The sequence below is a fragment of the Mercenaria mercenaria genome, chromosome 2 (genome assembly GCF_021730395.1).
Source record: "Mercenaria mercenaria strain notata chromosome 2, MADL_Memer_1, whole genome shotgun sequence".
Taxonomy (NCBI): Eukaryota; Metazoa; Mollusca; class Bivalvia; order Venerida; family Veneridae; genus Mercenaria; species Mercenaria mercenaria.
In genome coordinates, this window is record NC_069362.1 from 117,157,377 (window position 1) to 117,170,381 (window position 13,005).

Here is a 13,005-nt window from a genome sequence, read left to right on the forward strand (position 1 = left end):
GGGATCAAACTACTGACTATAGATTAGCACTCCAAATAAATCTCTGCATAATAAAGTCCAGAGCTGCAGATAAGGGCTGTATTTTCGTAAATACTAATTTGTTAGGGGTCAGATACAAATTTATTTTAAAAATCTGTCCGTATCAGTATGAATCTATTTTAAAATGTGGTTGTATCGGCACTACAGGTAAACAGTATAACGAATTTCAAAGGCAGATCGAGCTGTATCGCATGTCTGCGCCAAGTTGCGCATTTGGTGGTCTGTAACCCAATATATCTTTCCGGTACTTTATTTACTTAGCGAAAAGCAATAGACTGGTTTACCACTTTTGTGCATTATTTTGCTTCTTTTTTCCCGACCTACCGATCCAGTCAAAATAAAATGGCAGCACGCAGTGTGAGAGGCAGGTCGAAAAAGAAATTAGAAATTCAACAGAACACACTGCTTGCATATGTTTCTTCTTCGGTGAAAGAAATAAACATTGAAAAAGACATTATTCATCCGATTGTTGATGAGCTTGTGGTTGCTGCTTCAAACATAAGTCAAGTGGTATCGATACTAAAAAAATTTCCTTTTTACTAATTTTTGTCTGTTATCAGGTAGTACCATTACTAATTTCACAAAACATCAGGTAGTACTGTTACTAAATGCACAAAACATTATCTGAAGCTCTGAAAATCCTAACCAGTTGTGACACAAACACTTAAAACCAATTGCTACTGAAATAAACCCTGACCCTGATCAAATCAGAGCAATCAAGAAAGCAATTACAGATATAAGGTCTTTATAAACTAAAAGGTTAGACTATCCTGACATCATCTTCAGAAATTGGAAAAAAATCACAGCCGGTAGAGAAATCTAATAGAGTATGTTTCAGACATGAAGTTAGCAGCTTATCAGTTATCTCTACACATGGCCGGCAGTGATACCACAGCCTCCACTCATAAAAACAGGATTTATACGAACTGTAAGGCTGCCAGCTACTTTAAAATGAATACAAAACCACTTGCGTGTATCTGATAGGCCTACTCCTTTTTACATTTCAATATCGCAAAAAAAAATAAATGAAGCCTTTTTATTTCAATTTAGATTCTTTCAGTTGAAGAAATTTTTTTGAAATATTTTTTTCTCTCAAATATTCATGGAAAATTAATGTCAAGTTTTAAACACACTTACCCTACATTAATGTTTTGCTACGAGGCAGCTAACTTGATTTACCAAAACTTCGAAATCAGGCCATCTTTGTTGGCATAAAATTTCCCCAAGTCTGGCAGCCACAGTGAACATGAACTTCATTTGTTTCACAGGGTTTGATTTGAGAAATAATTTCATTTTGCCAATGTAAAGTTTCATGGTCTGCGAGCTAATAAGGATATTTTCAAATATTAAAGATAAAAAACATAAACCGAAATTTTATTTGTACCATGCAAATTGACTTCAGCAAAGCGATAAGTTAACATTACCTCAAAATCAATGAAATTAGTCCTGCATAAATTATAACGATTTCATAGTATGTTTTAAGTGAATGGGTAATATAATGAAGGACTTGATAAATTGAAATCCTTATTTAGACAGCACATAATATATCTAGGAATGTAATGTAATCAATGATGAAATACAAAAGAAGGTAAACAAACTGCAGGCTTTAAGATAAGTAATACAAAATTCTTAATGACCAATAAGGCTAAATATTACCCCTGGTATTATCTCATTTACAAATAAAAAAACTGCCACCCCAGATCGTAATGCAAGCAATACAATTAAAGGTGGTAAATCAGAATTTAGCATCATCTTAATATGCCATATTTCATTTTTGGTATATTCTTTTCTTTTATTTTCTGAAGGAACAAAACTACTAATTACAGTGTTAGATCCCTGTTATAAATGTATTTTTCATGGATTTTAATAAAATTTTGTAATTACTTCCCTTTGAAATGAAATTATATAAAAAGCTGATTAATTCTTTTTTCTTTTCAATGTACTTTCCAGTGTTACTTTTAAATTCAACAGATAAAGGGACATTTCAACAATCTGACCCAAAAGGTAAGTTTTAAAACTGTATCTATCTTTTGTATTCACTTATTTCCTGTCTATCTTCCTTGGGCAACAAAGGCAAAGGGAGATAACAATTTTCCAAAATTACATATCTAATGAACTTCAGCTAAATACAGAGTTGTTAATGCAAATCTTTCAAAAATATAATACAACAGTCTTTGAAAATATGTTTATAAAATTTATACTTCAGCTGGAAATAGAATTCTTTTATTAAGCACTATCACACAAACAAGAGCTGTCGGAGGACAGCAATGCTCGACTATTCAACAGCCTTGTCAATTGGATGAAGACAAAAGTCGAATAAGGGGAATAATCTTGAAAAAATGCAAAACAGGGTTATGGAACCTGCACAGTGCATATCAGCTTATGACAGTGGACAGTGTGTGAAGTTTCAAACCATTCCCATTAGTGATACCAGCTTACATACAAAACCTTAACCAAAAATTTCTAAGTTGAAAAAGGGGCATAGTTTTGTAAAAATGCAAAGTAGAGTTATGTGACCTGTGCATTACATGTCAGATCATGACAGTGGACAAGTATGTGAAGTTTCAATCCATTCCCATTGGTGGATATTAAGATACCAGCTTACATACAAAAACTTAACAAAACATTTCTAAGTCGAAAAAGATGCATAATTTTGTAAAAAAAGCAAAATAGAGTTATGGAACCTGTGCAGTGTAAGTCAGTTTATCACAGTAAATAAGTGTGTGAAGTTTCAATCCATTCCCACAAGTGGTTACTGAGATACCAGCTTACATACAAAAACTTAACCAAATCGGGACGCGGATACCAATGCACGGGCCAGTCCAATAGCTCTATATTCTTTGAATAGTCGAGCTAAAAAGTGTTAAAATTTCAAACAAATCAAGTACTTGATCAAGATCTGATTAACCACCTTTAAATGTAACTTTTGAAACTGAATACTTCAGATATTTACAACTAGCATTTTCATTCTGATAAGTTCAAATTTAATCATGATTCCTTCTATGTTGAAACTCAACAAATCTGTGAAATGCCATTGCAATACAAATGATAGCATTAAAGATCTTGGACACACATGATATGGACTAAATTTGTATTCTGCCTGGGACTAAATTTGTATTCTGCCTGTCCATATTTATTTGTAAAATACAAGCAATATTTTTTAAAGAATTAATATAGGTATATAATAAAAGGATGTATTTGAGCGGGCACAGTAAGATAGAAGTCACAATCTTAGGACACTGATGCAAAAGCATGCCAAATGAATTGTTGGTCGTCTATTTTTGTAATGTCACATTTACAAAATGTTCATCTCTTTATGGTGGCAGAAGACCCCAGATGCCACTTTGCGCATTATTTGTGGCACACGCAGGCAAACTGCAAGCCAAATGCTACATTGTACCCTCTAAATATTTCATTCAACTTTTGATATAATTTTTACACATAAACATTCATCACTATCACCCGATATTTTTGGAAAACTTCACGTACCTTTTTTTGATTTGGCACCAATTTTCAGTTTGGACGGCCATGATATCTGTGTGTTTGTTTCATCCATTATCTGAAATACAGAGATAAGAAAAATCTAAGTAAACATAATATTTAATATGTACTGAAAATACATCATCCCATGTAAATCTGGTCCTATAATCTGAGTGGCACAGAAATTAATACAAAGAACAAGACTGGTTAACATTACAGATACAGTAAGATTCGAGAAAAAAAGAGGGAAAGTTCATACATGATCTACATCAGTGGTTTAGCCCGCCCGCTTAGCTCAGTAAGGAGAGTGCAGATTTTATGGAACCGAGGGCATGGTGATTAGATCCCTGACTTATCTCTAATAAAATTTGATAAAATAAAATTGGTTAAAATCTTTATTGTATAGAAAGTGCAAATTGGAAAACATGGTTTGTCTGTAAACAGAGGACAGTAGGTCTTTAACTTTATAATGAAATATTGTTCTTTAAATTACTTACCCCAAAACAAACAAATACACGGTTTGGTTCGAAGCTAGTTATGGGTTACAAGAACACAGCACACGTAATAAAAAGTTTCCAAAATCAAAATGATAATGCAGTAACGGAGTATCATTGAGGGCATTCAATCAGTTTATACTATTATGAAAGGTAACAGTGTTTCAAACCAACATGAATGGGCAAGAACCAAAAAGACTACTTTATTATCAAATAATTACAAGATATGTGGTGACTAATTAAAGAACGAGTTATCTAAATCAACTAAAACAACAAATCTCCTTGATTTTAATATTTTAATTTTAACAAGCTATTCCTTCAATTTAATGCATAAATAATTTTTTTAAAGATCCTCAAAAACTAAATTGAAAAGCTGTTTAATAGAGCAAACACATATTAAGATATTAAAACAATTGTGATAATAAACAATTAAAAACATGAGTTATTTTGAGTCAAAAAAGAGTGGAAAAAACCTATTTATCAAAGATTTTGGAAATTCTCATAAAATTATAACATGGAATTCCCTTCAATCTGTATGAATCAGATATCAATAGAAATATGGGGTTGAAACAAGTTTATATTAATTATTTTTACATGTTGAATACAGTCAAATAACAAAAGAAAAATCTTTTACTTAAAAACTGGAATTGATGTAATCACTGTGCATTAAGTTGACAACAATTGTACAGTTTACTTTAACTGTCATGCCTCCACAGTTGCAAAATTGTTGTAATCATCATTCACATTTCTCAACAAACTAAAATACCAGTTTACAGTTTTGTGATAAAACGTAAATACTTTGTCTTCAGAGTGTATTAACGAGCTCACAGCAGTTATAATAAAGTTTACTAGAATTTCATTTTAAGTCAATTTGCTTTGTAATTATAATAAATCTTAAATGCTCAAATTCATGCAGGTCAAAAAATTTATAATATTGATTGAAAGATGTATTCAAAGAATTTTTCTTTGGTATTGCGAAAATTGAATTTTGAATAAATCAATTCTATTTTCTGGTAATAAATTTGTTTTCCAAGTATTAAAGAACAAAATACGATTTAGAATATGAGAGTATATTTTGAAGTACTGAACCCAACAGAATTGTCACCTAGTTCTCTATTATTTTCAGTACAATAGATACATTTTAATCTGATGAGTTACATAAAGAGTTGATACAGAACAAACTATATTACAGTAATGTCCTTTGGACAATGAACACACCATTGCTAGTAATCAGTCGCATAAATGTTTTTTTGTTTTCTTAGTTACTCCAAACGTGTACAATCAAATCTAATCAAATCCTACATGAAAATGTTATAGTTCAATCCTCATTATTTTGTACTAATTCCCCTGTGATTTTATCACTTATTTCATTTAAAGTTCAAATATAATATGTACAACATTGAAAAATTGTAAAAAGTAATCATGTCCTTAGAAACATAATATAATTTGATTGATATCTATTTTATAAGTTTACAATTATCGTACTCTTTGCATGTTGGAAGGATTTGTAACACCGCAAGATCAATTTTTCGTGGATTTGAGCAAGGATTTTGTTAATCCAATAACTCGAAACATTTCCTATATGAGTTAAACGAAAATTGACATAAACTTAAGACAATATTGTTGGAGTATAAATTTTTTTATAATACAAGCAACTTATCTAACAACACTTTAATGCGTTGGTTGTTTTCAGTAATTGTATCTTATTTATGTTGTGTTTAACCAAAATTAAAGTGGCAAATATTTTTTATTATGGTGTTCCAAATTAGAAGCAAAAAAAATAAATGCATACAAAAATAAGCCCGTGTTGGCCTGTAAAGAGTAATTAAAAAAGTTACGTTTAATCTTTTTGCACAAAAAAAAAGCAAATACAAAAAAAAAAAAAAAAAAAAGAGGTTGCAGATAGACCGCAGCATACGTTATTATCCCTAGAGGCGTGTGTTCTCTACAACAATTTGATAAAGGATAATTGTGTCTAAAATCATTCTTCCTCCACCTCTGATTCATGAGAGAAAGTTAGCAATTACTTGCAGAGAACAGGTTTGTACTGGTACAGAAGCAAGGAACACTAGTTAGGTTAACTGACCACCATTACATAACTGAAATATTGTTGAAAAATGATTTTTAACCCAAAACAAACAAACTGCTTCCATGCATTATGCAGGGTTATCAAGACACACAGACACAACCCTAAGTTAAAAAGCCACTTTCCAGCTTTAATGATACAACAATGCCCCTAAGTGCAGTACCCGAGCTACAGTATGGCACCTTGAAAGAACCGCTAGCATTCCATATACTGTTTGGATAGCTTCTCTACATGGAACAGGTCTACACCCCGAGTGGAGTTCAAACCCACAGCAGTGAAGGGCAAGAAACCCAAAGACAGCACCCTTAACCATTAATTTTACTTAAAGAAATCTCCATTCAAAGGAAATTATACTGTGGCTGTTACTTAGTTATTCCCAGAAAGAGAGAGCGAGATATATAAATTATTTTACAGGCTTATGCTTCATTAATTCAACAAAAGCTCCCCTTGTCTTTTATATTATAAATTTTTAAACAAGCCTTTTGTTAATTTCTCAAATGCATAAATAATTTTTTTTAAAGATCTCAAAAACTGCAAAATATCAGAAAAGCTGTCTTGCAAATAGAGCAATGAACTCAACAGGTAGGTTCAAAGAACTCAATGTGAAACAGATTTGTTGCATGTCAGATGAAATTCACTGATTTAACATTTCTTGAAGTTATAAATGATATGAGCCTGAAAGCAATAAAAAATGCAGTAAAAGGAAAGATAACTCTATCAGAAACTTTTTGATTTCTCTAAAATATAAAATGCGATTTTCATTCCCTTCAAATCTGTACTAGCAAGTCCAGAAATCAATTATAGAAATAGTGCTGCTGGGTTTTTTGTTAAGAATTCAGCAGTTTATTTTATTTATTTTTTTTGTTGCATTATACCAGTAAATAAGAAAAAAAAAACTTAAAACATTAATTACAACTGGAATGGAATGTAATTCAACTGTGCTTATTTCTCATAGGTACAGCAACATTCTGTCACAGGTGATTACTATAACTGTCATGCCATACCATCAAGGATTTGCAAAAACACCTTGTCTGATACACCTTCAAGTGCCATTCATAGATCTTCTCTGAATCAAACTGCAGCAAATACCCAGATTTACCAGAAAATTGAATTGTGTATTAAAAGGAGGCTTTTGTAAATTTACTCTGCTTGTCCATTTCAGAGATGTTATGTTAAGGCATTGTCTGGCACAGCAGTTTATAATATAACAGTTTGCTACTGACGAATGTTTCCAAATCAAATACAGTCAAACTTTGCTTGCTCAAACTCTGATAATTCCAACACTAAACTTCGCTCAAATTCATCGCCAGGTTCCGAAAAAAATCCCTGTATAATGTATTTTGTTTGATGGCTAGAACTATTGATAATTCAAAAGAATTTTGCTGGTCCTGTTGGGTTCGACCGAAAGAAGTTTGAATGTTTGTGAAATCATTCTATTTTGTGGTAATTAAATTTGGTAGTTTTGGCAAAAAAGGCAACTTTGTGGGGATATAAATTTGAACAAATGAGATATTCATATTATGTTCATTGGGAGTAAATTTTGCAGACTTATGCAACCACAAAATCCAAGAAATTAGTCACCCAGTAGTCTTAATGATTTCATAGTACTTATATAGATACATTTTAAATCTGATGAGCTATACAATGAACAGAGTTGCATACATACAAACATATAATATATACAAGTACAGTCAACTTTCGGACAATTCGAACACCACCATTCGCACAAATTCATCATCAGGTCCTGGCAAAATTCTTTTGTTGTATATTCTTTGATGACTTGAACTACCAATAACTCGAACACATTTTGCCAGTCCCATTGAGTTCAAGCAGACAAAGTTTGACCATAACTTACAGGACAAGTACTTCTTTGGAAGTTATAAATCTTTTTTATAATCAAGCAACTTATCTAACTCAATCATCTATCTACATATGGGCAAGGTCTGCTCTTTCCAGTAAATTGTGCATCTTATTTATGATTTGCTTTCAACTGCAAAAACTTAGTAAGTGGAAAAATATATTTCTATAATTTATAGGCTGCAAATATATTTCCATAAATTATAAGCTGCAAAAATCATAAAACATGCACACAAAAAATGTTCACATGAAGCATGCAGTAAAACAGTATGGCTGTAAAGCACTGTCAAGCTATAATATAAAAGTTAACTATATGCTCTATCTGCATTTTTTTGCACGCAGACAAAGTATATAGCTCAAAGTTACAAAAACTCTGAAAAAAACCCAACAATTTATAGTTTTGTTGCAAACAAAAAACCCAACACACATACCTTTATTGATACTAAAGAGGGAGAAAATGTGTTTCTGCCCTGATTACTGAAGTTTTTTTGTTATTTGGCCATTATTCCTATTATACTGAAACTATGCTGCAATCTTTATAATATTCAGCACTGTGATGCAGTCTTTATGATAGTAGGCACTGTGCTGCACGGCTGTTACCCCTAAGATACTGAATGCTGAACTGCAGTCCCTATGTTACTGACTGCTAAGCTGTTGTTCCTATACTACTAAGTTCTGTTTATGTAGCCCCTATGATACTGTTGTCTTTGATTCTGGTTGCTTGGCTACAGATCATTTGATATTTGATGCATCTGAAGCCTTAAATGGACTTTGGTAATATACTGTTGTCTTTATGATCGGTTACCATGTTGTTGTCCCTGTGATACTTGTTGCTGTACCATAGTCCCTATTATACAGCATACTGCGTTCTAGCCACTACGACATTGGGTGCTATGCTGCAGTCCTATGCTGTGTTGTGTTCTTCATGATATTGGGCACTGTGTTGTTGTCCCTGTGATACTGGTGGACTTGCTGTAGTCTGGTACTGGGTGCTGCACTGTAACCTTAATGATGCTATATTGGGCACTGTGTCATTGTTCCTATACTGTAACTGTCCAAACAGTACTGGGTGCTGTGCTGTGCTGTGCTGCAGTACTAACTGTGTTGTTGTACCTGTGATCCTGGTTGCTGTGCTGCAGTCCAAATGATATGCACCTATCTAATGTAGTCGCCTATTAAAAGGAGCCACCTGTCTAATGCAGGCATCAGTCTAATGTAGTCACCTATTAAAAGGAGCCACCTGTCTAAAGAAGGCACCTGTCTCAAGCAGTCACCTGTCTAACATAGCCACCGAAGCGGACACCACATTAAGCTGCAACCTGTATTGCTCACTTGGTTGGCTGACTGAAGTACCCAAAATATCAGGGCATTCAGTAATGGTGTATAATACCATCTATCTTACTGAAGATGGTACATTCCAAATGGCAGTACTTACAATGATGCTTTTGTTGTCTCTTATTACCAGATTTCAATTTTTCTAAACACTTCTATCTTCATTTTAATGCTCTTTACTGACTGGCAGGAAGGATTGGCAAAACATTCATATCTATTACCAACAACCAAACAACAGTCCGTAATTACTTCTGCAGACATACAAACAATTGTAAAATACATCCATGATCATTACAAAGGCCTGGCAGACAAATTTTAAAGATGAAAAAATATGATGCCTGCCAATTATTTAATAAACCACTTTGTTGTGTGAAAGTGAAAGTGTAATTGCTGAAGAAATTTTGTTAGATGGGATATTTTTAAATAAGGTGGTTGTAATGAATATTCTAACACTGCTCTATTTTTTGTCAGTTAAAGGAAGGGAGTCAACTGTTGTACATTCTAAGATAAACGATGGCTGACACCAATACCATTGAGAAAACATTTATGAATTTGTTTATTCATAATGTCAAATAGTTGCATGTTATCTGTTTCATGAATTACTTCTACTGATGAAAGGAATTTCAGTATAATTTTTATAACCATGTTTTAATGAGCATGTTAGAATGAAAATAAACAATACCTGCTTGTAGTTTATCATCTGATTTACCACACTTCATCATTCAGATGCTTTGATATCTAACCATTCTGGCTAACGCCCTCATGGTTCATTTCTTGCCAATCCAAACTCTGAACCATGGTAAATCAGACACTTGCACAGCATCAACTGAGTGCATGTGAAAATATATCATAACTGTAGGAATAGAAACATCAGAGTCATAGTAAACTCATACACTGTAGCAGCACACAATTAGTAAATGACAACCTAAATTATTCATCTGAAGAAATAATGTTCAGGTCCCTCAAAATGTTGCTCATTCAGGGCTGTCCTATCACTACAAGCATTAATTGTGTTGGTCATGTTCCTTCAGACATAGCCATTGACTCATTACAGAGGTTTCTAACAAAATGCACAACGAATAACTCAATTATGCCCACATCACTTCTAGGGAAAACTGAAACCAACTATGAACTTACCCGTTGGAAAAAATCTTCTGCTGCTTCATCACGATGTTCCCAATTTCCTGAAACAGAAAATGTAAAGTTATAACTAACATCATTTGTGTGCGTGTATAGTGTTCAGGATTAGGGACTTTTTCAACAATTTTTCAGTCATATAAACATTGGTTTCTACTTGTAGCAGAGACCACAATGCCTAACTTTATAGTGCTGCCTCACTGGAATATCTGAAAGCCAAGCAAGGAAGCTAATAGTACCATTGTTCATGGCTTTGGTACGACGTGGCCAGTGAGCAAACCCATGACCTCCAACACTCTAGACCGGCACTCCATTTGGCTACCAAACATCATCACAACTTGACTAAAGCTCATTCAACTCTAGATAAAAAATTCTTCATATTGTACTACCCATTTCAATGTTTTACTGGTAAACGAACACTATTTTCTTTTGATTTAATAATTTATTTATTTACAAAATGCCTGAGCAAATTTATTCCCAAAGCATCTGACCAAGTGCCTTCATTTTCTAAAAGTACAGTCAAACCTGCATTTAAAGCAGCCAGTCAAGGGAGCACAATACGACTGCTTAAGACAGGTGACTGCTTAAGACAAGTTGATATTAAAACAAAATGTCTTTGACAAGTAAGGCAACTGGCTGCTTAAGACAGGTGACTGCTAAGGCAGTTTCTACTGTATTTTAATACTTAAAGACAATCACAGGGTTGAGTCAATATTGACACAAACATTAGTGAAAAAGGGTGTTTGTTGATGCCAATTAGTGAATAGTGGTGACTGTTAATGCCAATCAATTTTGACTACTTGGGCCTATAACAGCTTAAAAGTTTTGTTATATTGAGGATCTTTCAATTAATTCTGCTAAATCGTACAACCATATTCCTCCATTACAAGGCTGTGCTACTCCAAGCTGCCTACTGTACGGCTATATATCTTTCAGCAAATGATGTTAATTGTTCAAAGCTCATAATCACCTCATAAATATAAAACATACTTCCTCAATTTATTGTTTCTAACAACTGTTCTAAGAAACAGTCTGGAGAAAATTAATCCAATAATCCTACAAGAGATACAGAAAAAGCTGCTGCCACAATGCTTCAATTATTCAATTTTTTGTTACTATTACTTCATGCTTCAATTATTCAATTTTTTGTTACTATTTCTTCCTCAAAGGTCAGACTTTCTCGCCTGCAGGTGTGAAGAGCACTGAAAACAGGCATGAATATTATGAGCATTCTATTGCAATATTTATCATCAAATAAAATCTTTGTGTGTATTATTTTGTCTGCATCCTAATGTCATAATCCCTACACATATGAACAAACTCCTCTATTTATTAAAGTGATCATACTGGACAATAAAATCACAGTTTATGACATAATCATTATCTCTTGAATAAAAGCCACACAAATTTCATCATCTAAGTACATTCAAAACAATAACGGAAATGCTTTTTGGCATGATCAAAGTACTCAAAGTTACAAAGCTTCTGGGTCCTCCGTGGCCTGGTGATTTAGGTCGCTGACTTTGAAACACTTGCCTCTTACCGATGTGTGTTCTGAGTCTCACTCGGGGCTTGAATACTTCATGTGAGGTTTTAGCCATCCAGCTGGCTTACTTAAGGTTGGTGGTTCTACCCATGAGCCTGCCGATGATAAAATAATGCACCTGAGGTCTTCCTCCATAAGTTTGTCAGTGTAAAATTAAACCCTATAAAAGAGAAATGCCGTTCTGGCATCCCAGTACTCAAAGCTTCTAGAAAAATGCTTTTCTGGCACCCAAGTATTAAAAGCTCTTTTTCTGGCATCCCAAAACCTAAAGCTTCCGCCGAAATGCTTTTCCAATATCCCCATACTCAAGCTTCAAGAGAAATACTTTTCTGGCTTATTAGTATTCAAGGTTTCAAGAAAAATGCTTTTTCTGACATCCCAGTACTCAAAATTTTAACAGCATTACTGAGAAATGTTTTTCTGGCATCCCAGTACTGGAAACTTCAAGAGAAATGTCTTTTCTGGCATACAACTCTTCAAAGCTCAAGAGAAATGTATTTCCCAGCATCAATACTCAAAATTTCTCCATTTGCATAAACAAATTCAATGGTTTATTTCTTTGTCACGTACAATTAAAACTTTACATGACTTTTCAAAATGTCTACCTGTTTCCAGACGCTACCTTCTGGAAATATACCTATGATCAGTTCCAGATATCTAGAATGTTTTTGCACTATATATTTACAGCGCAGATACCTCAGCTAACCGCAAAACACAAGATCCACAAGTACAAAACTAGAAACCATCCGAAACCACAAAATCACTGGAACCAATTACATAATTCTAGGATTTCAGATAGTTGTAATAAAAACCTAGTTCCAGTCTAAAAGTTAGATGCATTTTCATTAAGATAAGCCATAGGCAAACATGAAAAATCCATTAAAAAAATTAGAATCTATAATGGCAAGATCATGACTAGAATTAAACCTTTGACTTTGGTGGTACTCTGTCAATTTTTGCTCCTCCATAAACCAACATAGTCTAACTTATTCTAAATCATATCTAACAAGTTTTTGTTTTGTTTTGTTGGGTTT

At 33.4% G+C, this 13,005-nt stretch overlaps 1 protein-coding gene across 1 annotated transcript in view; it reads right to left on the reverse strand.

Moving 5' to 3' along the window:
• The window catches only part of LOC123562501 (protein bicaudal C homolog 1-B-like), an 86,164-nt gene that overhangs the window by 53,938 nt on the left and 19,221 nt on the right, over window positions 1-13,005 (reverse strand). Inside the window, exons 2-3 of the mRNA XM_053528069.1 lie at window positions 10,426-10,472; window positions 3,529-3,598 (exon numbers count right to left, since the gene is read on the reverse strand). Coding sequence (XP_053384044.1) covers window positions 3,529-3,598; window positions 10,426-10,472 — 117 coding nt within the window. The remainder of the gene's footprint in view (window positions 1-3,528; window positions 3,599-10,425; window positions 10,473-13,005) is intronic.